Here is a 26,035-nt window from a genome sequence, read left to right as displayed (position 1 = left end):
TGACTCTTTTCTTGTCTCATTTCAGGTCTATATGCCAAAAAAGAAAACCAAAAGCGTGCATAAAAATGGCATTACATCCAAGCTGGACTCTGTGTATTCGACTCCTGTGGAAGAGGAGGCTGGACTGAACCACAAAACAGGGACTCCCTACGGGAATGCCTTCTTTGGCCAGGACAGTTACTACCCCGGCCCCCACGGCCAGAATGGCTCCTCTCACAGTGCTGTCAGCGGTGAACAGGAGGAGGCCGAGTCAGGCTTTGAGAAACGTGGCGTGGGTTTGGACTTTGCCATTTTGGACAGCACCTTCCTCCTCTCTCAGGTTTTCCCCACCCTCTTCATGGGCACGATCGTTCAGTTCGCACAGTCCGTCACTGCCTACATCGCCTCCTCTGCCATCTTCGGTGCCGTCGCCATCTACTTGGCCGGTCACATCATCTTTGACCAAAAGGACCTCAAAAGATGAGACTTGGATGCAAAAGATGCAGCAGTGATGAATAATCAATCAGTCATTCAGGTTCCTTGGGTGGAACTCAACGATGCACTACTGTTTCCAGAATGCCTTGCGCTATTACCGTGTGTTTGCTCTTGCTTGGGAAAATGTGTGTCTGTCAGCGTGTGGCAGATTACAAGCAAAAGGCCATAAAAGACATGTTATCTGCCAATAAGATGCAGGTTCCATATCAGAGCAGGGGCTGTTAGGCTATCTGCCTCCTGAAGAGTCAACACCAACTGTGCTCAAGTCAGGTGCAACACTCTGCACTGAGTGTATTTGAATTCTATAGAAATCTCCCTCCAGACCTTTTGTTGTGACATCTTTTCTGTCCATTGTCTTTTTCCTCAGGTACCACAAACAGATTTACTGTAGAACTCATCAACCTCAGCTACACAGCTACTAAACTTTAAATGTTCTCTTACAGTCTCCCATTTTTAAAAGTACAGTCAGTTTTTTACTCAAACAACATGTCGAACACAGTTTTGACCTGCTCATACTCATCTGCAGCTTTACTAGGCCAGTCTGGAGACTGGTCATCATGTCATTGAGACAGGCCTGTCTTTCTTCATAACGGCAGCATGGAGAGATTAACACAATGTTTCTACCCCTTCAGAAAATACAGTTACAAGTGGGACCATTGAACTTGTCCATCCAGGATGACAAACACACTTAAAGGGGTTCTTCAGTGAATAAGTATTGCAACTCCATAAAGTTTGGGAACTTGCAAGAGACCGATTTAAGAAAAAGAAAAAAAAGTGGTGAAAAAATCTTTTGGTCTATCTCCAAAAATGTTGGCTCCTACATTTCCCATAATGCATCTTTGCATTATCTTTCAGTAGAGGCCTCTACCTTTTAAGTGCCATCATCTTTTTAATGTGATGCCCGCAGTTTGTAAGGTCGTTTTTCTTTCCGATATTTCAAATCCAACACCTAACTCAAGATAACACTGATGACATCACTTTATGACATCATCAGGGTTATTTTCTCAGACCTAACAAAGCAAGGGACATTTAAACGGACCTTTTATGTGTAAAATTGTCGGGATACCCCTTTTAAACTTTCAGCTGTATCCCCACATCTAGTGTCAACCAATAATTAATGAACAGTTTTACTGTAAATATTTTGTATACAAATTTACTGTATATCCCTATGGGAATTTTGTTATGCAACCTGTTGAGGTGAGGTTTCCAACTGTGGTGGTTCAAGAATGAAGCTGTTTACCAGAACTGGAAATACTGCATCAAACGACCTCTGTCTAAATAATCAAGAGTAGTCTAGTCGAGTGGGACTGCTCATTGTGCCCAAGTATGCTTCTGATCAGGACAGTCGTCTCAGGTTAGTTTAAGTATCCCATCCTGTCCTTGTGCCACTGATGAAAACACTTTCCATTCTGCCTAATCCTACATGTTTTCCTGTATTCTCAAATGACAATCTAGGACATCCAGATGGGCCCGTTATATAATGTAAACATGTAGGGCGATGTCTGATTGAATCCCACTTCATAGCACCCATTCCTGAAAGACCAAAAAAACAAACAAACTGTAATGCAGCAAATGGAAATATTTGGTTACTGAAAATTATGCGAGAGTAGGCACTGTATATGGTGGGCTGAAGGATAAGGCGCCGAATAAAGGTGTGTGTGTGTGTGCGCGCGTGTGTACGTGGAGGACAGACGATGTGAAAGCATGAGTAATATATAAGTGTAAGGCTAATAAAAAGGGTGTGCTGTTCTTTCTCATTGCTTATGACTTCAGCCTGGCCCATACGATGCTGTATGTTACGATGTATCGTGGCCTTCAGTTGAGCTTTTGAAATTGGCCAGTTGTTGTAAACGCTGGTAAGTTCCGCAGATACAAATAGCCCCTGAAGGATCTTATTGCCTGAGGCGCGCTCAGCGTGAGACAAGTAAAAACGGCAAAGGATTTGTCTGTCATGTCAACCGTTCAAGCAACCCAATTATCCTTCTTACCCCGAAATGCACAGGAAAATATTGTCTAGCAGTAGCTGAAGTGTCAGAAAAAGATGTTTTACAAGTGCCTGTACATTTTTCAAACCTTTTCTTTTTGTACATATGTATTTATTTATGCTTTTATTACAAAATAGCACGTATTAAACTATTGGCCTCTTTGCCATCTTTCGTAGATGCAAGGGTGAAGGCTGTTTCTGTGAAAAAGATAAATTATTTGTATAGATGTGGTATAGAAGCATCATCAAAGCTATAATTTATTTAACATTACCCACTTTATCCTGAAGCTTCGATAACATCACAGAACCTTTAGCTGCTGTATCGAACCAGATGCAGATGAGAATACCGGAAAATGATCAGAAGTTGCCCCTTTGTAGCCTGTGTCTGCTTGAAAACCTTATTCTTATCACAACTGAGATGCTTTTTTGTCAGGTGTGAATAAGAAACCTCATCATTTTATCAATACTGCTTTACCTGGGTCTTGTATAACCACTTGTTTCTTATCAGAGATCTGTTTTATTGTTAAGCTTAGCAGATAAACACTGCAGATATCTTTTACTGGATTACTTGTTTTCAGTCCCTATCGCTCTCAACCAAATGTCCTTTTTCATTCTAGACAAAAAAAAAAAAAAAAGTGCCAATGGTCCGATCATTGTTGAGGCCAGAAGTCGTGTTCTGATGTGATTGTTCAGGTTTTTAAATCATATGTTTCTTTGTCATAAATGCATTCAGCCATAACAAAAAGTCCTATTTCTTTTTCATTGTACATCCATCAGATTGTTTATAAATATGCAGTTACCAAATAGATTTTATACATAATAAAAGAACTGCATTGTTAATGAGATGTTGTCCTTGAGTTATTTTAGGAAACACGTTCTCCTCAATTATAAACAAATGGTTCATTATTGCTTACAGTATTTAAACTTGCAATGTTACATATTGTCCGATTCATCTTGTTTGTGCCTTAATTATATGCATTATTATCATCTGAGGTGCATTTTGACCCTCCTCTTCAGTTTAAATGGGTGTTTTAAAGCGTAAAATGTCCAAAAATCCCTATGCAGTTTGGTGTGCGGACGCTTTAGGCCCTAAAGGTTGCTCAGGAGTGGCTACAATGAACTTGGAAATGGTGCCATCCTTTGGAAATCTCGGGGAACTGATGTGTGCAGGAGAGGCTGCTGGTGCGCAACTGCACGGGCCTCACTGACGCATGGGCATGCTGCTGGTGGCATTATCTATTACATGGAAAAGACGATAGGCTTTCATGTTGCAGGGAATGGCATGCTGACAATGTGTGCCATTTCATGACGGGCCTCTCCAGTGTGCTCCTCGCAGTTCTCACGAATGCACCATGGGAAATTCACGGGTTATGGCGAGCGCTTATAAAAATGTGATACTTTATTAAAATGCCACTCTGGGCCTCCGTGGGGGGTGGGGGGAGTCTTGCTCAAGGACACGTCAGCAGGGCGGATGCTGCTGGCCGACACTGAGGTCTTGAACCCTGATCTTTACGCGGCTGAGGGGTGTGTGGGCACCCTGCTGGCTCCCTGGTCCAGCTGATTGTGTCGTTTTAGGTCCAGAAAAGCAGCGATTTTGCTGGGGAAAGTTCTTGAACGGCGCAGCAGCGGAAGAAGTCGCACCACGAGAGCCCTGTCATTGCTCTCCGGTGACAAGTGGGCCTGTTTTTACACCTTCCTTCTAAATAAGGAAGCGGCCTGACAGACATATGACCACCGACCCAATTTGGGAGCAGCCCGAGCGCCCCATCGCGTCCCACGGCCGCTGAACGCCACCAATAAGCTTTCTCCCCTTCCAGCCCGGCAGTGACACTAGGCTATTTCCCTCAACTCTCAACAGAGTTGGTAATTTTCCTGCTGTCAGCACCCTCTCTACCCTTGTATTGTCCCCGCGGTGAAGTCAGCATGATGTCATCTAGGGATGCGATAGCCGTGGCAAGGTTGAAGCAGGGTTTTTGGTGAGTGGTTGGAGGATTTCTTCTCAACTCTTTACCGAGAGGGAGCCGGAGAGAGGGGGAAGAGAGAGAGGAAGAGAAAGAGAGAGTGTGTGTGAGAGAGAGAGGCGCGGAGGAGCTGCAAAACATGGTAATCACCACCACCAACATCACCATCACCATCACCTCCAGCTCTGCCGCGCACTCTCCCGTCTCCTCTCCTCCTCTGCACCGGGGCTTGCGTTTCATGCCCAAAGCCCTGATCCGCGCTCCAAAAATAACCCTCAGCCAGCATGCCGAAGGAAGCAAAACAAGAAGAGCGGTATTTTTAGGGTCATTAATTTTGACCACGTGGCCCGAAGGTAAACCGGATGGCCGTTGCGCAAAGGCTCCTCGTCAGTATGTCCTGCGAGGCCGGCACGCCGCACTGGACGCTGACCGCGGTGGTTCTCCTGGGCTTTCTGCTGGGGATCGTGTCAGCGTACCCGTTACCGAGCAGCAGGACAAACGCAACTTTATTGGAGAAAAGATGGGAGACCCTCTTCTCCCGCTCTGTACTGGGGATCTCCGGGGAGAAACCGGAGCTGAACTGGGAGAGTGACTATCTGCTGGGCATCAAAAGAGTGCGGAGGCTCTACTGCAACGTGGGCATCGGGTTTCACCTTCAGGTCCTCCCCGACGGCAGGATAAACGGTGTACATAATGAAAACCAGTACAGTGAGTTCTACCTACCTCCACCAATGTAATGCAATAGACATAAAGAGAGAGGCAGAGTCAATAAGCATGGATCTGTGATGCGTGTCTATCCCCTCTATTAATTTGCATGATCATGTGTCATCCCGGCTCTGGGGGAGAATTGAATTTCTTCCACGTCAAAGACAAATCTATTAAAGATAAGTATCCATCAGTGCTGAGCCCCCCCCACCCTCCTCCCCCTCCTCCTACCCCCCCTTCCTCCCCCCCCGTCAAGCTCAACCATGACATGAATGTATGGACGCTTTTAGACACAACTTATTTTTACGCAGCCCTGTGAGGGCGGTCCGGAGACCAATGGCCGTGCACGTCGACGCAATTACCGCAATTATTGCTGCAATAACCGGCATGCGCTTAATTGGCACGCGCGCCCCTGGGTGCCAAGTGTAAGATGAGGGTGAAAGATGCAGAACAAAGGCTCGGCATGCTGCGCAGCAATCTGCAAGGTTACACCCATAGACGCAGAGAGAGAGAGGGAGCACAATGCTACAGTCACCGTGATAAAACACTGAGTGAGCCAGGAGGAGCGGTTGGTGTTCTGTGATTGTTTTCTCATCCTCTGCTCTAAAATGTGATCACTCTTTGTCTCGCATCAGGTCTCATAGAGATCTCCACGGTGGAGAGAGGAGTGGTGAGCCTCTATGGGGTGAAGAGTGAGCTGTTTGTCGCAATGAACAGCCGTGGGAGGTTATACGGAACGGTAGGTATGCACAGTATTTTATTTATTGTCCAGCAATGTGGGGAAATGGGAGCCTGGAAATAGGACGCACTTGCAGCAGCTCCATCACTCATATTTTTGGGGATGGGACCGCCGGCACGAAGGGGGGAGAGGCGGGCTGCTCATTACGCGCTGCGAAATCCATATATTTAAATTTCATCAGGAATTTATAAAGCTCTATTTAAAGAGACTGTGCCAGGGCCTGGCGGCCTATGGGTGCATAATGCTGAGGTTAACAGATGCAGGGTTGAGTGCACACGCCTGTGATGTGCTCGTGTGTGTGTGTGTGTGTGTGTGTGAAGAGGAGGGAAAACCCCCTGACGCAAAGGAACCTGTCAGCAGTGCTGGAAATCGATTCTCATGGCAAAGCGCTTATTTTTGCAGGGCAGCGCACACAACGCACATCTTGAGGGGGCAAAGGCCCAACTCGCTCACCGCACCACCACCACCAGCTCCCCCCCCCCCTCAAAAAAAAAATTTGAAACACACTATATTGGAAAGAAATTTGAAATCTGAAAGCAGAACATCTGTCTCCAGAGGTGTTTCTTGGACAGCGTGTTTGTTTTCTCTTCTCACCAAACTGCAGCTGTGCTCCTTACATTTCTGGGAAGCGTCCAACACTAGGAAACAGGCTGCTGTGTGTCATTTTGGCACATTTGAGGTGTTGTGGGAAATCCAGAGACCTCGATGCACAGCACCATTTGGAGTTTATCTCTATAAACGCTGCACATCCGACAGGACATTGGTTATGGCACTAGAGCTTAATAACAGTGATGGGCATAAAGGTTTTGTACAAAGTGTAAGAACACCTGTGAGGATATGTATTTCTCAGCAATGTTAAAAACTTGGCCTTTTCTTGTTTTTTAATCAGGTTTTAAATGGCTGCAGTACAAAACTTGAGCATTTTTAGAGGGGTAACAATGGCAATAATGATCTACAGTTAAAACACATCCCAGTATATTTTGACAATGGTTTTATGGGTGCGTGATTCTACTGCTGAATGTGTTGGATATTTTGTGTAGTGATGATGTCACGATTTGGAATTTCTAACTTCGATACAATACCTTCAAAAATATCAATATTCAACATGGCGATTTTCACGATAACTGTAATATTAAAAAATGAAATACTGATATTGTGTTAATGATACACACATGATAATATCGTCAGAATAATCCAGCAAAGATGTTCGGTCTATTTCATCTTTTTCTCATGAGTTTTAAAAAAAGGTTGCTTAGTAATTGAGTAGTTGATCGTAATTGTTCTTTTTATATTTAATTTACAACTTTTTTTTATGGTCACAGACTCTCTCTCTTATGTGCCAAACAGAGAGACAAAACAGTAAACAAAGATAAAGATGCATTTGATTTCTAGCCTCCCTTTCAAAATATATATGTGTTGATATTTTGTTAAGTTGGACAATATGGTGTACATTTTTTAAGATGACAATACATTAAGAGGTAACCCCTTCAACATGTACAAACATATAAAGTAGTCTAGTCATGTCATCATATGTCATATTTTGATTCAATATATCGCTGTTACCAATAAGGCAACACAGGTTCAGCTGTCATTATTTATGGTCGAAGTGACAATTTAATTAAACTTGAGCTTTTGATTCTCATTACACAGATAAGACGCATCTGCAGAATTACTGCCGATAACCTTTAGAAGTTGCCATTTGTTTGCTCCTAGAGCAATGATGGCTATTAATACATAAACGTTGCTGGTGGTGGGGGAGGAAGCATTGTGTTTAGCAGAGCCCTGCTGACACATGGCTACTGGTTTGCTCGCTGTGGCAAACGTATTTGACAGACAGAATGTGAGTCGTTATCTGGTCATGAGTGATGAAGCGTTAGCTTGTGAGCAGGCTGATGATCTGATAAGAGATTGAATTAGGCCACATGGCCTCTGATGGGGAGTATTTGCTCTGCTGCCGTTCACTGTACAAGTCGTGCACTGTCAGCTCAGTTATTATAGTATTTATAGTGGCAGATACTGTGTGTAGAGATTATTTTATATGGAGGGACTTAAAGCACAAAATATTGATCAGTGTTAGTCGCGTATCTAAAACCTTTCTGTTTATTTTAGTGTGTATTTAAAATTTTACAGTGTTTACCAAGCAGTTTTTCATTTTAAAGGAATAGTCTGACATTTTGGAAAAAGGGTTTATTTGCTTTTTTGCTAAAAGTTAGATTTTAAGTTATATACCATTCAAATACAAATACCCTTCCGAAGCTGTTGCCACAGGAATATTAGTTAGACTAGCATAAAACTTGACATAGAGTGAAACTGGTAGTCTGGTTCTGTCCAAAGGTTAAAAAAAAGCAAACAAACAAAAAAGATATAATGTGTTAATAAAGTGAGCATGAGAGGTGCTGGTAGGCAGAGTTTGATGCACTTTGTTTATGCTAATTTAAGATAAGTTAAGCTAAGCTAAGCTAACCTCCTCCTGGCTGTAGATGCACGCATGAGTGGTATCAATCTTCTCGTCTTATGCTCTGCAGTAAAGTGAGTGAGCAAGTTTCTCAAAATGTGAAACTATTCCTTTAAATTCCACAGTTCAGTTGGATTTAAAGGTACTGTTCAAAGGATTAAGTGGCTTTCATAATTTGCAACCAGCTGAACACCTTTGTCTCACCCGTTCCTATGGTGGCTGATAGAGCCAATGTTTGGTTGGTCCATTCTGGGCTACCATGGAATCATGGTGGTGCAACATGGTGGAGTCTGTGGAAGAGAATTCGCTTACTCTGCAGATATAAAAAGCTCATTTTAATTTTAACCAAAACTCAATGGTTCCTAGTTTTTAAGGTGATAATACACTAACAAATGCATAATTATGAATATTGTATGACATTTCTGACCCTAAATCCTACACACTGGTCCTTTAAGTTAATTTTTGTTCTTTGAGTAGACCGTCAATCAATGGAAGTTCCTTCTGTGTGTAAAAATACCAGCTGATTTGGCTCACTTAATCTAAATTAATAGCTATTTTTGAAATACTTAATACGCCTTTAAGAGCGCTTGGTGCTGCTGGGAGGCTGCACAAAGACAACTCTCAACAAAATGTTAATTCATTGTTCCCACTGCTGTGTGCAATCTAAATTTAGCTTTATATTTTCGTGCATTGCTCAGAATCTTTTGAAAGAGCTTTTTAATGTTCTGCCATCATAGCTTCACACTACATCGCCTATTTCTTCTGCACTTTATTAAAATGCATGCTGTCTTTCTCTTTGTCCCCTCCAGACAGTCTTCCATGACGAGTGCAAGTTCAAGGAGAGCATGCTCCCGAACAACTACAACGCCTACGAGTCTCTGGTCTACAGAGGCTCCTACATAGCACTCAGCAAGCATGGCCGTGTGAAGAGGGGCAACAAGGCCACCACTGCCATGACTGTAACGCACTTCCTACCCCGAATATGATGAGCAAAAACTGGCAATAACAAACTTATTTGCACATGAGGATTTATTCCCCAGGTAACATAAATACCGTATACGTACGTACAAACACAAAAGACAAAATGGACTGTAACAGGAAAGAAATACAACTATATCTGATAGTATTTATTCAAACTTTATATGTATATTTGGGTAGCTTACTTTGTATTAGAAATGATGGAAATGCCATTCTTTGCTGCTTTTATGATTTTCATCATTTTGTGATATGAAGGGGATGGAGAGGCGTCATTTGTCCCCTCAGTTTATATGGGTGCTTGCTGGAATTGGTTGAGTCCTTGCCCTGTCAGTGGATGTCGGTTCATCCTTTTGGAAATGAAATGGATACGTTATTACCTCAAAGCACCATATCCTGAGAAGAGGAGGAGGAAGAAGAAGAAGAGGAAGAAGAGAAATGTGTGCATGAAATTTCTACAGAGAAGAATGCCTGTTTACTTCAAATGTTTTTTCTTGTCATCCATCAAGGACTTTTCCCATCCTCCATGTTTTTAGATTGTCACTGTCAGGGCAACTAGAGCACTTGCGAAACATGGCGGTGGTTTTTCTTGCTTCGTCATGAGGTGGCGGTGCCTTGAATTCCTACTTGCGACCCCCTTACCCTAGCATGTGAGAAACGTGGTGCTCGAGTCAGAAATAGGAACGAAGCGCAAGTCATCACTCCCTCAGACACCACCGGGGGGCTTTAGCCCAATTCCTGGAGGGCCAGAGGTTTCTCCACTTTATTTTCTTTCCATAATTAGATCAATTAAGTAATTGAGACTCTATGCTGCACAGGACCCACTGGAGCCTCTTGTTAATATGGAAAGCTAGATTTAGAGTCAGCACTCACCCCCAACCCCCCCACATCATGTCCAAGGGAGCTTTGACAATCCCAGGTTTTACTTTCACAAATTTTGTAGCCGGATCATCGGGCCAGATTGGGTGTGTGTGAGTGTTTACTGTATGTGTGGGCATGCTTTTATTTTAAGTATGCTCGGCTTGAGAGCTGCTTCATGTGAAAGGTTTTATTTTCTTCTCATTGTGGGAGGTCAAGGGGGCGTTTGTGTAACAGAATATCATAGACCTGACACTATGAAGCAAAATGTCCTCCAATGTCTGTCTGCTGTATGCTATACTGTATATCCCTCCAGTTCAAATTGAGTCGTAGCAATCTGTTGCATCTGGTCTGTAGCACTGGTATTTTGTTTCCTGCTGACGACTCACGCTAATTTATTTGACTTTATTTGGAAAACTTTGTAGCAAAAGCGACGATCGGCGCTGTTTGACTTTCACACTGGTTTAATGATATTTGGCACTTAAAGAGTCGTGTTTATGCATAAATGAAGTAACAGCCAATTCACTGTAAATATGTTGGTCTGCTGCATCAATTTGAAATGCTCCAGCTTGGTTTAGGGAGAGCTGGAACTGCTTCCGATTTGAGAACGACACTTCAGGTAACTCAGTCCGTCTGACATTTAGATGTGGTTGGCGCTTATTGATCCCAGATCTTTTAAAGGTGCAATATGTAAGAATTGGCCACCTGTCAAATTCATACTCAAAACAATCAGGGGCCAGAGTAACTGCAGCTGCAGTTAGCTAGTTAGGTCAGTCGGCCATACATCTAGTGGTCTGGACTGGGAGCTCAGAGTGTTACTGGACTGTCGGTGTTTCCACCACTAGCACAGGAATGTTGGACTGGGACGGGCCGGGGCTAGCTGGTTAGCATGTTTGATTCAGTAGATATCTCTGCGACACAAAATATAGATGTAATAGCACTGTTAAATTTCACATTCTGTTGATAATTGTTGTCAATTTGTGAATGTTGTCAACTAAAATTCTTACATATTGCACCTTGAAGCTATTTATGCATGATTCAGATTGGTCACTGAGTCACAGTATGGCTTCTTGTAAAAAAACAGAGCAATGTTGCAGAAGGCATTGAACCAAAGGGTTATATTAGCGATGTTAATTTAGGCTTTGTGTATGCAGCATACCATACTTGAATTCAACAACTGCTTGTGCTCCTCTTTCAGATAGTTTTCCATTGTTGGAGACGAAGGGGAGGGGGGGAGGACAAAGAGCAAGCAAAGTTGAAGGTGGCAATGATGCACAGAGGACTTATATGGGACTCTCCATGTGGCACTGGTTGTTTGTTTAACTTGGTGAGGATGTGGATAATGTGGGGTAAAATACCTGAGCATCAGACTGGTGGGCCCCCCTCGTCTGTCGATGTCAGACCGGACAGTCAGGGTCCCGGGATTCCTGTCCCGCTCATCTGAGCCATTTTTGTACCAAGGTCAAAGATGTGGGATTTCTGTGCTTTGTGTCACTGATGTAGGCGTGTTTTCTGGTCCATCTCAATGACTTTTACCTTGTTGTCGTACGGAGCTCTGCACCTGTTATGCTCAAGACAAAAATGGTCGTCTTGTCATGTGCAATGAGTCTATTTAATGTTGAAATGGTGCGACCGAGCTCGCTTTCTAATGATTTTGAATTCACTTTTGGTACTTGACCTGCAATATTCTGTAAGTAGCAAACCACCAGTCAGACCTGTGTGGTGGCATATGATTAAAAAAAGAAAGTAGCAAGGTTGTTATACATACTGTTTATGTTATCATATTTTACCTCATGCCCTTTCTAACATTACTGTAACGCACTGACAAAATGTCTGTGAGCGATGGTTTACGTGCCCTTTAAGCTCCAGCTGATGTCTAGTAGCAGAGACGAATGTGCAGTATCTTGTCCGAATGAGTGCCTATGTAGGCATGTGTGTGTGTGTGTGTGTGTCCGACTGAGCGCGCTCCTGTCATGTTCTGTTTCTGCCAAAGCGACAGTAGAGATGGTATCGGATCGATTTACCTTGAGTCAGGAATAACAGGGCATTGTCTGACTGTGCAAGCAGGAGAGGATAAAGACAAGAGGGATGGAAAAAGGCAACACAGAAGCTTCTGAGGGAGAGAAATAAAGCACTGACTGTGGTTCGAGCTGGTTGCTATGTAGCAAAAGGCCACTTAAAAAGAATCTAATGCTTCCAGGAAAGGGACAGTTAAAGAGGTTGTCTGGTGGACTGAATACTGTGATCCAAGAGAGCAACTTGACACTCCCAGGATGTTTATTGTGATTGGGGGATTTTTTTTTTTTTTTTTTTTGACTGATCAGCCTTTATCACATCACTGTGATCAGAAAATGATCACCTGTAGCTGTTTTCGGGACTGATTTTGTGGCGGTGAGGAGTAGGTTGGAGATGTATTTTGGCGAATTTGTCAAAATATAGAAAAGGTGCAAATTTCTTTTTTTTCTTTTTCAACTTACTGAGCAGGGATGGATGTTGTTTTCCCTTGCTACGCGTTCATCAAAATGAGCTAACACTTGTTTTTGATGACGACGTTATGTCAATTACTGTATGTCATTTCTGATTTATCATGGTATGTTTCAGAGGACACTGTCAGCACAGCGAGCAATGGGTTGAATGGCAGAATGGGAAATGTAAAGCTACAATGGCCACTCTAGTAGGACACCCGAAAAGTTGTTTACACCAAAGGAAATTTAGCTTGGTGTCAGATTTTGAAATCTTGAGAATTGAAAATTTAAAGGAAATATCCCTCTGTTACAAGTTCTACAACTTTCGCATGATGTTTTTCTCAAAGCAGAAAAGGTGGTACGATGTGTCAGTAACTGAGAGGAGGTAGTTAATGGTAAGAAGCTATCACCTTTCAACATTAACCCATATTTCCTTGATTCCTTTATTATGCATATGGAGTTCTGAATGGACTAAGTATGAGTCACCCCTGTTGATTAAGGATCCAGTGTCTGGATTTTGCCATTGTGCTTATCATACCTGTTCAGCTGGTTTTAAAATGTGTTGGTTCACAGGGAACTGGAGGTCTGTGGGAGGATCTGGGATCAGACTTGTGTGTGTGAATGTGTGAGTGTGTGTGTGTGAGTGTGTGTCCCTGTGTGCCGGCAGCCTTTGTGTTTCTCTCTCAGTTTTCTATTCCTGCACTGAGGGGAGAGTGCTTCCTCTGAGTCCCCCTCCTCTTTTTTAACATATACCTCACCTTCTGCCTTAGTTCCGATTATTGAAATGATTGTAAATTAGTTTGAAACAACAGACTTCTCCAATCATTTGTTTCTGAAAAATATGATGACGAGTAAGTAAAATACTATATTACAAATGGTTTTCCTTTTATTTTTGTACGTATGTGCTGTGCACAGCAGTCAACTGTATTCCTGAGATGGTAATAAAAGACGTTTTGTAAAAGCTGTCGTGATTGAATGCTTTAAAAATCAAATGGTTCATTCGTCATGCTTATTCACGTCCAGCGCCCACGTTGTGTAAATAACATACGTACCTGCGCCCACCTGTGCGCCCCTGGGCGTGCTGGTCGTGTTGAGGTGTGGTCAGGCGCACTGATGGTGGGTTGATAAATGTTGAGGCAGCAGAAAGCGACAGCGCCATAGACCAACAAAAAGCTGGTCTAAAGTCAAAGGCGCAGTCTGTTTCCTGCTATTTAAAGGACGCATCAGATGCGCCCACACACCGGGTTCACACCGGTCATACACTCTGATTTTATGATTTGAGAGGCTGCTTCCAGTTATTTTAAACATGTCAATGAAAGCAGTCATGTCAGTGTCACAAATATCGTGGCACATTTAATCAGCAAATCTAAAAGCTGTAGTTATTAACTCTCCAAAGGAAACAAGAAAGGCGTTTTAAATAATCCATCCAACCATTTAAGTGTATCAGCTGTTCCTCCTGTGCAAAGTTAATGTACAGATACACATATGGTTTCTATTTTCTATTGGTATTCTATTTTCCTCATTAAGAATGTATTTCTCCCCTCTCTTCCCACCGTTACTGATCAGGATGTGCTTTATGACCCGTCCCACCTGATCCACGGGCTGAGATCCGCGCGTACGCAGCAGCGCTCCTCCTCCTTCTCAGTTAAATATCAGTTATTTTCTTCATATACAGTCATACAGAGTTGTTGATGGGACAGATGATTGCGAAATGGCGGGTCAGAGGGGGTCCGCCAGCTGAGGGTTACATGTTCCTCAGCGAAGACGAGGGCCACTGGTTAATATGTGCCTGGTTCTGGCGCACCTGGCTCTTAGAGGGATTGGGAGACGACACTCGGATTGGTTTGATTTATGTTCGGCCCAAAACACACCCATGACTAATTCAGAGTTTTGCTTTATCTGCCTTTTAACAGGCAAAATTAACTTGGACACGCCCTAAACGCAACAGCGCGCTGCGCTGTAGACCGTCTAAATTGGGCCCTGTGAGTGCCAGTGAAAATATTAAACCTCAGTCCAAAGTCATGGTCACTGAAGTACCAAGAGTCAGTATGTGGCGCCCTCTTCTGGGGAAACATGACGACAGGTAGAGGGGCAACGTTCTGACAGAGGTGAGAGTAAATGTAGATGGAAATAAACGGTTACAGAAATGAGTGCAAATAACGGCAACACTTTATTTTATGGGTTCTAGTCTTAATAAATATCTTGTAATGTTCTAGTATTTTTCTTGAAAAAAAACTTTGTAATTTGTTACTAAAATATAGGTAAAATAAAGACATGGTCAACTGTTACAATACCAATGAATACATTTTAATGAAATGCTTAATTTGAATTAAGTAGCTATATTCGTTTAGTCGCTCAGGTCAGCTGAATGTAAATAATAAATGAATAATGTAGTGTTTTTTTACTTGGGTTTAAATTGTTCTGTTATTTCAAGGAAATTCTTCCAGCTGATACTCAACACAGCACAACTAAAATAACTCAGACCTTCATCTATATTTCACCTCTTACTAGCAGTGAATCAGGTAGTTCTTTCCAGGGAAGTTTCAAGAAATTATTTGGAAATAACAGACCTGTAACATAAAGTGATAATTATTTTTTAATTGAGCAACTTGAAACTTTCAGTGTCTTGTAATATTCTTTCAGGGAAGCCAAAATGTATAGTTAAGTCTCAGGTCATTACTTTGGCATTTTGTGTTACGGCTCAGACTGTGAATATAAACCACCTCCAAAGTCTCAGCTTCAGAATAGACACGCTTTCTTAAGTTATTCAAAACTTATTGAAGGAGCACAGGACATTTTGATTTGTTTTAATGAGGTGAAAGTCTGAATCCCACCAAAAATGAGCGGAATGAGAGGAAGTGAGACGTGGGGGGAGTGAGAGGAAATGAGAGGGAGTGTGTACGGTTAATTAATAAGCAAGGTTTGAGTCATTCTCCTTGGATGTAAGTCAACATATTGTGACACAGGAGAATCAAATTATCATACATATAATTAAACATTTGACGTCACTAATTTATAACTAGGTTATAAAGGTATAATAAAAAAACCAAGTGATTTTGACCTGTTGACCTGGGAGCCATTAGGTTCTATATACTACAGGTTTTGCTAAATGTTTGATCTGTTAGTAATTCCTCCTTCCTTGCACCTAGCAGGTAGGTGAAGTGTGTGGCAGAACCCGTACTCTATCCCTGTTAGTTTTTCCTCTGGCCAGAAGAAATACTGAAGGGAAAGTCTGATATAAACAATAAAAGCCAGTCAAACAATAAAGACTGTACGAGTAGTTTGGAAAGTCTGATATTTTTACCTCACTTCTTTTTCTTGATCAGATGAGTCTTCATCATCCTTTCACAGCTCCTGCTGCCTTTGATGTCTCTCCTCTGCTCCAGCCTCTGGATTTACAGGTCTAAACTTTGTGTAGATTTTACGATTGAACAAAGAGTAAACTATGCTTCCATCTACGCAGAAAGATTCAACTTATTTCCACTGGAGTGATGCAAGTAAAGATAAAATGGTGTCAAAGCTGGCAGAGTTTCCACCTCAGCAACCCCTAACAGAAAAAAGGCAGGCTTTGAGTTATTTGGGTAAATGAGTTAGCCAGTTAATCGACCCACTGTTTAAATAAACCTGTTGGACTTTCTCCTCCTCCAGTAGCTGCCCCACACACCGTCCTGAACTTTTGTGCTGTTAGGGTAAAGAGAACACGGCATCCCCATTGATCATGCAACCGGCTTTCTTCTCACTCGTCCTGATTGCCGTACATGTGTCTGTACCGGTGGATTGTACAGCGAGGCTCCAGGATCCAGAGCGACTTTTACAACATCAGCAGGGCAGCTTCAACACAGGACCACAAGCAGAGTCATCCGCCGGCACGGGACGTTTCTACTTGGAGCTGAGTGGATCAACGAGAAAAGGCATTCACAGTCACTTTCTGGGTAAGTCTGCTGATATCCATCAAAACTATTTAATTACATTACAAATTAGAGACAATAAAAGCCTTTCAAATACTAGATGCAATTATTTCTTTGTTCATTTAATTTCACAGAGGGGAATAGCCTGCTTTATATAAAATTGGCAGAACAATGGGCTCAAAATGTTTTTCTACATAAATATAAAAGTTAGAAATAGATTCCGTATGGCATATTTCTGGATAGACCAGCACAAAGATCATTTACATGTATATTTTGCTTGTCAGCTATACAAACAAACATTATCTGAACATGTTGCAACATCTCTCTAAAACTATTCTGAATCTACAGAAGCCTATATCAATTTCTTTTTGATTTGATATTTTTGTCATTTATAACTGATGCTAACATGTTTAAACCTCTGTTCCCACAGTTATTTTGCCAGTAAGAACAGACACAGGTAATTTTGTGTCAATATTTGATTTGAGAAGAAGACGCTTCCTCTGCATGGACTTTAAGGGGGAGCTGCACAACTCTGTGAGTATTTTATAAATGCACTTGATTTGAATGAAGTCAGGAAACAAGTGCAGCGAGATTTAACAATTTGTGTTTGTCCACTTTTGTCTACCCAACAGAGGCAAAAGGACAGAGAAGACTGTCTCTTCCAGCGCATTTGGTTAGATCTGGTTAATCACCATGACGTGTTTTACTCTGTAAGCGCGGGCCGGCTGCTCAAACTGGAAGGAGCAGAGCTGAGAGTCGCTCACCCAGAGCCACCCAAGCCCTCTTCAGCCATCATGGAGAGGTTCCTTGGTCCCTTGGTAAGGAGACAAAGGAGGAGCGAGGAGGTGAACCCCTCTGATCCGTTAAGATCAGAGTCACATCCCTCACATCCTGCCAAGGATCACAAGGATGCAGATCACAGGCAACCTGAACAGGACCAGGCCGGTGCTGTTTCCAAAGAGACCATCACGTCGTGTGATGACCCCCTGCGGGTCTTACAGGCCAACGGGCCTGTCAGTCCTGTCAAGACTAATATTGCAGACCGAGCGCAACAAGACTAATACTCACCGTGAGGGGAAAGTCAAGAGGGGCTGCAAGTCTTTATGTTTGTCCTGAAAACTTACTTTATGTTTGACTTCATGGCTTTGAGAAGATACTGTACTTGTAGACACTTTGTCCTGTAACATCAGCAAGAGCCACAGAGAGCTGGTAGAGTCAAACTAACATGAGAGGGTGGCTTATTATCTTTCTAGGCCACATGAAAGCATTCAATATTTCACAACTTCTGAGAAAAGAGATTTTATAAACCCTGAAATGTTTTCAGAATTTGTTTTGATTTAACTGTTAACGCTTGGTAATGTACTCATAAAGCGTGTTACATCACAGCTGCCTGTACAGATCCTCTGTTTGAACAGCCAATAAGTTTGGCAACATCTGACATGACCATGCAGCGAGTTTGGTCCAGTGTCCCGCTGTCCTTTAACCTATTTTGTCAGTTAAATTTTAAACCTTGAGCCGGATGGGGCAATGTTTGTTTTGCATATGTAAGGATGTGTAATCTGTGAGTAATTATGAATATTTATACATAAATTTGTTGATACAGTAACGCTTCATGGCAGGAGTGTAAAAACTAAACAAACATCTACCAGTGCTTACTTTTGTTACAATCAAATTACGCCAGGTGCCGGACACCAATAGTCACCGCAATGAAAAGGTATATTTATTTATTGAAATGGGTTAAGTGACTTCCTTCCTAGCCTAATGTTTTATTATTTATATATTTCACGTTGTGTTATTTCTAATGTGGATGAATAAATGGTAACTATTCTGTGGATTGTCTGTGTGTTTGTCCAAAGAGAGTTTTTTTGCCTTGCATTTTAGACAACAGGGAGTTCAGAGATATGTTTTTAAACCTATTCTGGGATTTTTGAATAACAGGACAGTGGGAAATAGCACAGGGGCACATCCTGTGACAGACACATGGGAACCGCATTGATTCATCTTACTAATCAACCACAGCTCCATGCAAGACTCTACATATATCTATCTATCTACAGATCACTAATAAAAGTAATCTTTCCAGCAAATCATTGCATACTGATGGAAAAAGTAAAACTTGGAATTTTTTTTTGTAAGTATTTGTGTCCTTCCCTCTCATCCTATTTTCACATTTTCATTGCGGTCAGGTTATGGTGATTAAGTTAGAGTATCACGCATCAAGTATTTTAGTCACTTGATATTTACGTTTACAGTGTTCCCGACCACAAACATTATGAAAACTGCATAAAATGCAATTCTTTTGCCAACCAATCCAAAAGGCACAGATATCACATTATGCACAGTCAATTGGTTATATAACTGGCAAATATTAGAGCTGAACAAACAAGGTCCAAATGAAGTAACATCAAATAGAAAATATAAACATGTATTTCACATATCAGCATATGAAACAAATGTAGACGACCTTGTACGTATATGAAGTAAGATTACTGAAATGAAAGCCTTGATATGTTCATAAATTAGAATGTAAAGTTAAAGTCATTCTGTATGTCATGCAGAGATGAACAAATGAGACCGAGCCTTGACTAAATGTCTGATTTTTAGGTAGTTTTATTTGTTTGTATTTAGAAAATGAACAAGAAACAGGTAACAACCAAATTTTCTTATTCAAGAACTAAACTAAACTTTTTTCACTTGCTTTCATCCATTGAAAGTGTTTTTTATACAATCCAGTTCAGTAGTCACGTACTGTAAATTCTCTTGATTATGTTATAGAGCGGAGTGAAAGTAGACAACCAGTGCATGAACCCTACGGCACAAAACGTAGTGTGAACACTCGCTTCTCGACAAGCATTTGTCCTTGTTGACCGAGGTGTTAATTCACAACAATGAAAGAGTCACTGATTTCCAAAAAGTCAACACCGCTGCGGTCCAGCTCTGTGTTCCTACGCAAAATCCATGAACTTCAGGAGAGTAAAAATAGAAACACGGACTCATTAGAGCTCAAAGTCGCCCACATTTACAGTAATGAACAGCCAGACAGTAACAAAGTAATGACGACACTTCCCTGCAACACAAACCATCCGAGTTTAAATGAAGGTGCTCAGACCATTAATGTAAAACATATTCTAAGGACAAATAGATGATTGGTTGGTTTATGTAAATCAATATAGATAAAAAGTTATGTTGGGTGTTCAAACAAGAAAAAGAGTACTTCCAAAATAAGAAGACAATCCAGGCCCTCTGAATGTAAGAAAATGTGTCAGAAGAGCAAGGGAATATTTTTTAATATTTTGCATGTTTTGATAATTGAATTATAAAAAAAAAAATCATTCATTAATTATTAAAACATTATAAAGTGTAAAGAAGGAAAATTAAATAGACCTTTTATTACTGTGGCTAAATCAGGGCTGTGTTTGGAGACCTAGTGACTGGAACATGTTGTCTTTTCCAATGATTTGTCTTTTTCAGTGATTTAGCCACAATAATAAAAGGTCTATTTAGGTTTCCTTCTCTACATTTTATAATGTTTTTTTTAAATAATAAACGAATGATTTTTTTTTGATAATTCAATTGTCAAAACATGCTTATATTGATCAGCCAGGAAAAACTTTGTCCATCCATTAATTTCAAAAGTGAATAAATAAAATGAATTAACTGTATTGTGACAATGAATACAAAACTAAAAAATAAATAATAAAATAAAATAATCTAAATTGTAAACCTTAATTGTTGAGTCTTAAGTTTTTCTCACATTGTACGTCTCACTTTCTTCTCTTAGTTCTCTCACAAACATTTCTTTAAAACCTCTCTTCATTTAGCTCCTACTGTTTAACATGGTCCCCCCTGTGTATGAACACACATCTTATCCCTGACAGTTTGAACCTGTCGTGCTCTTCTCTCATGGTGAGTATAAACCGACACAGACCTGTGTTAGGACTTAAAGAGAACATATGTGCCCGGTCAGAACCCGGAGGCAAGGAGCAGTGTAACTCCTCCACAAAGTAACGCACTGCCATGCACATGTAGGCCCCGTGGGTGACAACCAAAGCATGGACGGGGACGTCCCTGACACCGTCGTCTGCCTTTCCCTCGACAGGAGACGTTTCTGGTGGCGCAGATACGGAGGTTTCATCCTCCCATCTGTCATGTTCGGTCCCAATCTGCTGGAGCATTTTCTCCAAAAACTCTTTGACCCGCTCCTTCACCTGAACAGAGTAAAATCTGTTGTAAACTGTGCCACACTTCTTTTGCATTTTCTACCTTTTTTTTTGCACACTACCAGCATTCCATTGTCGTGGAAATGTGACAGTAAAGGTCGTTTTATTCACAACAACATAGTCACAACCTTCCCCATAAAAACACACACACCAACTCCAGTTTCATCCTGACACAACAACCTGTTACTCGTTTAGGAAAGCTGGGAGGGAGGCCTCTAGCCGACACTGATTGGGGCGCTCGGTGCTTACGTCAAATCTATCTTTGTATATCTGCATCATCATCATCATGTGCTGGTCACGTACTGGGTTGGACCAGAGTTCACGTCCAAGCCAAGATGTAGCCTGACGATGTACCTTTGAAATAGAACATCCTTCCTTCCGACCCCCCCCACCCCTCCCACACACACACACACACACACACACACACACACACACACACACACACACACTTTCTTCCCACGCAGCCTCTTACACAAATAACACAAAGTGGTGACTTTTTAATCAGGGGCAGTGACGAACACTCTGCAGTTGTTTGACAGTAATAGGACATGTACTTTGATCCTCCTGATTCACACCAACAACTCTGGCAGATACAGAAGAAATACAATCATGTGGATGCAAAGAGGCCCTGACATAGCATACTGCATCCAAGCAGAGTAAGTGGCTGTGTGAGGAAATTGGTGTCTTCTGCCACCTAGTGGTAGTATGTGAGTATTGTGACAGGACATTTAGGCTGGGTCCATATCTGAAGTTAAATATGGATAAAAAAGGGATTTGATTATCGTAAGGATAACAGCTGAGCACCCATTTGCTTACAGTTAAGTCGATATGTCCAATAGTAAGTCTACAAGCTAAGATTATCTTAGCATTTAAGGTTCAGTCCCACTAAATAATATATGAAGTTACTATTTTTCATAATCTGCGCATGGTGTGCAGAGTGACACAGGAAACCAGTTCAGTAAAGAGAACTTGGGATCCTATCTTAACAAAACGATACAATAAATGCAATACAACAGGAGCTTGCTTTTGGCTTGTGGCGCGACATTAAATTTCAGTTGTGATCCTCCAAGAGAAAAGGTTTGGGCATCCCTGAACTAGAGCCTTTTGTATTTTTGATATTCTTGTTTGTTGCTCATTAAAAACACATTTCCTCAACAACAACAACAACAACAACAACAACAACAACAACAACAACAACAACAACAACAACAAAAAAGCCACATTAAATACTATATTATCTATTTGATTTCTATTATTATTATTTCTATTTTCACTCAATGTTGGAAGTCAATAAACTACATAAACTTCTGATTTACAGACAGAATGACGTCTATGAAGCAGTACGTTTTATTTTCAACCTCCATGCAATATTTCAATGCAGACATGCTGTATTTCAAATTCAACTAAGTTGTAGTTGTCAGTGTGGGATTATTTGTATTTGTTATTATTTATGGAAGCGTATTAAAATACAAACATTAAACAAGTATGAACACTAGAACCAGACTGTTAACACATTACTTAAGTAATTAAGAAAGTTAATACATAAAGATGTAATAATAACTTTGAGTTACCATGAAGAGAAAGAGAGCAAAGACTTGGCAAAAGACATGAAAGAGGACTGAGAAAGGATAAAATGAAATAAAATAATGGGTGAAATAGATACTGGACCCTTCTGTCCTCACCTGTTCCTGAGTCTCCCCTCCTGGAGGGGTGAAGCCTGGAAACGACTGACCGGCTGCCTTGGCCATATCTTTCACATCCTGCAACCGTCCTCCCTCTGCTGTCCCAAAGCTCTGAAAAACAAGTAATTGACTCAGGTTTATTAAATAACAAGTAAATATACCTTACTTGAATGTTTGAGTGGGAAAATACTTTTGTTAAAAATGTGTTAAATCGCACAAAAGAAAAAGGTACTCACTATCTCTTTGAGTAAAGGGTCACACACCATCTGTAGACCAGAACAGCTGCTGTTGTGTTTCATTATTGTTTCAGCAGTCTGGAAGAGATAATGCACAATCATCACATTAAATCGTGACATGCTGTATTTGTGGATGAACATATACAGTCTAATGAACACAGTGGAGGGTATTTCCATTAAATCTTATCATACAGTGAAATAAATATATCCTGCAATGTTTCAGTCATTATTCATCTCAACATTCAGAAGATTCCTGCTCCCACTGTACAAGTAAAGCATTGTACCTGCTGGGCCCGCAGCATATCACTAACAAACACTCTGCTGAACGTGACATCTTTGAGGTAACAGCCTGCAGCCTCGGCCTGCTGCAGCCCGATCTCAGACAAGGGACAATCTATAGCCTGGCCTGTGCAGAGAAGAAGGGAAGGATATAAGTAAGACAAAGAGAAAGAACGGGAGAGGGAGAGAGAACAATTGATCTTATATCTTCAATCATACTCTACCTTGTAGCAAGCCTTCTTTATTGTAACGTGTTTCTCCACTGCAGGAAATAAAGGATTTATCAATGTCAAAGTACCATTATTAGTATCAAGGTACCCATAACAGATTAGTTAAAGATGCTCTGGGAGGCTACTGTTCAACTGTCATAAATTTGAATTCATGCCGTTCATCATATATATACACAAAGATATATTTTGTTTAGCTCAAGAACCTTTCTGTTGGCAGATGGTCAAAGCTGGCTCCCGTTATTTAAGGACTATAGTCACCATAGTGCTCCACTGTGCTTACTTATGTACGCCCCAAAGATCTGGAACAGTCTGCCCAAAGGTCCTATCCTGCTTGACCGAGGTCTAATAATAAAATGAATTGTTTCTTTCTTGTCTTTTTGTTTCATCATAAGTGTTATGATTATCTGGTTTATGGTGAGCACTTTTTGTTCCATTTTTTTATTCTATATAAATAAAATTTATAATTTTTCATCATCAATCAACCTATCAATTTGTTTTTATTTGATGAACTCATCACTTAGTCAATAGAACATCAGAAGACACTGAAAATGGCTTTCACAGTTGTCCTGAAGCCAAGATAAGGTCTTTAAATGGCTTGACATGTCTGACCAGCAGTAAAAAACCCATAGATATTTCATTTACAATTATAAAAGGAAACAAAAGCAGTGAATCCCTGTATCTGAAAAGCTGGAACCAATTGTTTTTTTTCCGGTAATGGGCTCAATTTTTTAAATTATTGCCTGCTGATGTTTATTTGGATGGATTCTGGTTATATTTGCACAGTTTCTCTTGACACTTACATGTGCTAATGATTCATTTTCTTTTATAAATGGACCTGAAAGAAATCTATCTATACGAAAAAGTGGATTTCATATGTTTATCATTATAACATTCACATTATTATTAGTTTAGTTTTACAAAGTTGGTTTTTGGTAGTAACTGATGAAGGGGGTAGACCCATCATTAATACTGACCTCTGGTGGTCCCGAGGAGGTACTACAATGTCCACAGCCTGAACCCGGCATGAATGCAGAGTACCATAAAGTGGACTGGGACAGCCGAACAAGGGTCGTGAATCCTCGCTAGCTGCTCAGCATATACAACTGTTCTTGTTTGCAGTTGTGCTGAAGTTATAACAAAATCAGGCTATGTGAAAAATAAAAGCTAACACTGAGCTGACCATGCCGAGGTGTACCTGTCATTCATATAAGTTAAGGCTTTGTGACACCTGTTGGGGTTAGCATGTAGCTAAAGCTAAATACATGCAGCCTTCAGTCAGTCAAATAACCACTTTAAAAGTACAGTAGCCGATAACACAACCCGAACAAGCTGAACATGCTCACTGTCATTTTTTCCCCACACATGTGAATATGTAAATATATTATTACTGTATCAAAACCAGCTCACAGTCACGTCCACCAGAGAGACCATGAACTATACCCTTTTTAAAGTAGGACAAGTAAAGCAGCACTCCTCGGAGCCTCTGTGCTGAGGACAAGCTGCTCATCAGACACAGTGAATATAAATGAAAACGGTACTTACTGTCGAACAAGGGTTAGCCCAAATGTTAGCGCTTTCATCCTCTGGAAGGAAACGACGGAGTAATATCGCATTAAGCTAACTGTTAGTTTAAAACATTGTCCTGAAGACGACTGCAGGAGGCGTCTCCCGCCCGGAGAGGAGCTGAAGTTGACGGACAGAAATGTGGACCACTCCGGACGCGCTACACTTACTGGTCCAGTTTATAGTTAGCATACTTTATTACTGTAATATCCCAGACACGCTGTAGCAGCTCATTACCTACCGAGATATCAGGTTAAACCCGACCTGAAGTATCCACTCTACACTGTAGGTCTCTCTGCAGTAAGGTAGTAAGCCTCCTTCTGATTGGCTCATCAATTAACAGGTAAGTTACCTGCAACCCAGTCACTGCACTGAAGCCTTAAAGGAGCACTATGTAGTTTTGGAGAAGACATTCAAAGTCAGAATCTTAATACTTACAGTAATAATGAGGTAATAATACAACTCAGACATATTTCCCTCCCCCATAACTGAACATAACATAACTGAACATAACATAGCTGAAAATAAGGTCCCAGAACACTGTTTGAAGCTAGAAAGGTGGCAGGGTCCGCCACATATAAACAAAGTAAAACACACAAAAACTGTGTTGTCCTTTAAGGTCAGTTTGTTTAATTAGTTAAGTCTTATCAAACATGAAAACACAGAGTTTGTTTATTTAGTTTGTTAAGGCATAAAAAAGTGAGGTGAAGATTAAAATGTCTTCAGCAAAACTACGTAGTGCACCTTTAACAGGCAAGTTTTTAACAAACAGGTCATGACGTAGGCCTAATAAGGTGCTACACTTCTTGATGCACGTGCACCAGCCTCTAAAATCATAATGAGCCTCTCTTAAATTAGACTATTACCTGGTGATACTAGTTCATATAGTACTGCATATTATGCATTGACTTAATTTATTAATTACACTTGGACTGTGACAATTTTGGAATATATATATGTATATAGTAAGTCAGTGATGGAATTTAAGTAATAAGTAAATAAGTCAGTAAGTAAATTGAGTAAGTAAATTTACTCAAGTACTGTGTGTACTGAGTACAATTATAGGTACTTGAACTTTACTTCGACTCCACTACGTTTTGGACTTTTACTCCATTACCTTTATTTGATGACTTATGTACGGGTTCCTTTGCAGATTACATACTGCATCAGAGCCAAAGTAGCACATTTTTAAATTTAATTAATTTATTTTATTGTCCTTCAGATAAACAAAAACAAAAAGCACCTGATTCCAACAAACGCAGAATATCATATCCAATAATTGGCCGTGCCAGTAATTGGTC

The 26,035-nt window shown here is 40.9% G+C and overlaps 4 protein-coding genes across 7 annotated transcripts in view; 3 read left to right on the top strand and 1 right to left on the bottom strand.

Annotated features, from left to right (window-relative positions):
- LOC311264101 (solute carrier family 45 member 3) overlaps window positions 1-3,298 on the top strand; it is a 31,401-nt gene extending 28,103 nt beyond the window's left edge. For all 4 annotated transcript variants that reach the window (XM_084364683.1, XM_084364686.1, XM_084364684.1 and 1 more), the window contains exon 6: window positions 26-3,298. In XM_084364683.1, the coding sequence (XP_084220809.1) occupies window positions 26-463 (438 nt within the window). In that variant the 3' untranslated portion in view covers window positions 464-3,298. The remainder of the gene's footprint in view (window positions 1-25) is intronic.
- A 1,072-nt stretch (window positions 3,299-4,370) lies between these two features.
- LOC311264050 (fibroblast growth factor 6-like) lies at window positions 4,371-13,571 on the top strand. Its single transcript, XM_084364584.1, has 3 exons — window positions 4,371-5,127; window positions 5,760-5,863; window positions 9,128-13,571. Exons 1-3 carry the CDS (start codon window positions 4,782-4,784, stop codon window positions 9,302-9,304), a joined length of 627 nt encoding a protein of 208 aa, XP_084220710.1. The 5' UTR covers window positions 4,371-4,781; the 3' UTR covers window positions 9,305-13,571.
- Window positions 13,572-16,146: 2,575 nt separating this feature from the next.
- Window positions 16,147-17,725, top strand: LOC311263348 (fibroblast growth factor 23-like). Its single transcript, XM_084363336.1, has 3 exons — window positions 16,147-16,548; window positions 16,955-17,058; window positions 17,157-17,725. Exons 1-3 carry the CDS (start codon window positions 16,335-16,337, stop codon window positions 17,583-17,585), a joined length of 747 nt encoding a protein of 248 aa, XP_084219462.1. The 5' UTR covers window positions 16,147-16,334; the 3' UTR covers window positions 17,586-17,725.
- A 1,393-nt stretch (window positions 17,726-19,118) lies between these two features.
- On the bottom strand, window positions 19,119-24,912 carry tigara (TP53 induced glycolysis regulatory phosphatase a). The gene is made up of 6 exons (XM_084363335.1): window positions 24,714-24,912; window positions 23,166-23,203; window positions 22,947-23,068; window positions 22,663-22,740; window positions 22,427-22,537; window positions 19,119-20,732 (listed from the first exon to the last, which is right to left on the bottom strand). The coding sequence occupies exons 1-6, from the start codon at window positions 24,782-24,784 to the stop codon at window positions 20,349-20,351; spliced, it is 804 nt and encodes a 267-aa protein (XP_084219461.1). The 5' UTR covers window positions 24,785-24,912; the 3' UTR covers window positions 19,119-20,348.
- Window positions 24,913-26,035: the final 1,123 nt, after the last annotated feature.

The sequence above is a fragment of the Pagrus pagrus genome, assembly GCF_965226575.1.
Source record: "Pagrus pagrus genome assembly, chromosome: 10".
NCBI lineage: Eukaryota > Metazoa > Chordata > Actinopteri > Spariformes > Sparidae > Pagrus > Pagrus pagrus.
Note: the sequence above shows the minus strand (reverse complement) of the source record. Positions and strands in the feature narration are given on the sequence as shown.

What these genes read in the sequence shown, in the direction of transcription:
- LOC311264050 (XM_084364584.1), top strand. Translation starts at nt 4,782, where the DNA reads ATGGCCGTTGCGCAAAGGCTCCTCGTCAGTATGTCCTGCGAGGCCGGC. An exon ending in ACATAATGAAAACCAGTACA is followed by an intron (nt 5,128 to 5,759) that starts GTGAGTTCTACC and finishes GTCTCGCATCAG; the next exon opens with GTCTCATAGAGATCTCCACG. An exon ending in GTGGGAGGTTATACGGAACG is followed by an intron (nt 5,864 to 9,127) that starts GTAGGTATGCAC and finishes TGTCCCCTCCAG; the next exon opens with ACAGTCTTCCATGACGAGTG.
- LOC311263348 (XM_084363336.1), top strand. Translation starts at nt 16,335, where the DNA reads ATGCAACCGGCTTTCTTCTCACTCGTCCTGATTGCCGTACATGTGTCT. An exon ending in CATTCACAGTCACTTTCTGG is followed by an intron (nt 16,549 to 16,954) that starts GTAAGTCTGCTG and finishes CTGTTCCCACAG; the next exon opens with TTATTTTGCCAGTAAGAACA. An exon ending in AGGGGGAGCTGCACAACTCT is followed by an intron (nt 17,059 to 17,156) that starts GTGAGTATTTTA and finishes TCTACCCAACAG; the next exon opens with AGGCAAAAGGACAGAGAAGA.
- tigara (XM_084363335.1), bottom strand. Translation starts at nt 24,784, where the DNA reads ATGCGATATTACTCCGTCGTTTCCTTCCAGAGGATGAAAGCGCTAACA. An exon ending in ACCCTTTACTCAAAGAGATA is followed by an intron (nt 22,538 to 22,662) that starts GTGAGTACCTTT and finishes CTTGTTTTTCAG; the next exon opens with AGCTTTGGGACAGCAGAGGG. An exon ending in GAGGGGAGACTCAGGAACAG is followed by an intron (nt 20,733 to 22,426) that starts GTGAGGACAGAA and finishes TACTCTGTTCAG; the next exon opens with GTGAAGGAGCGGGTCAAAGA.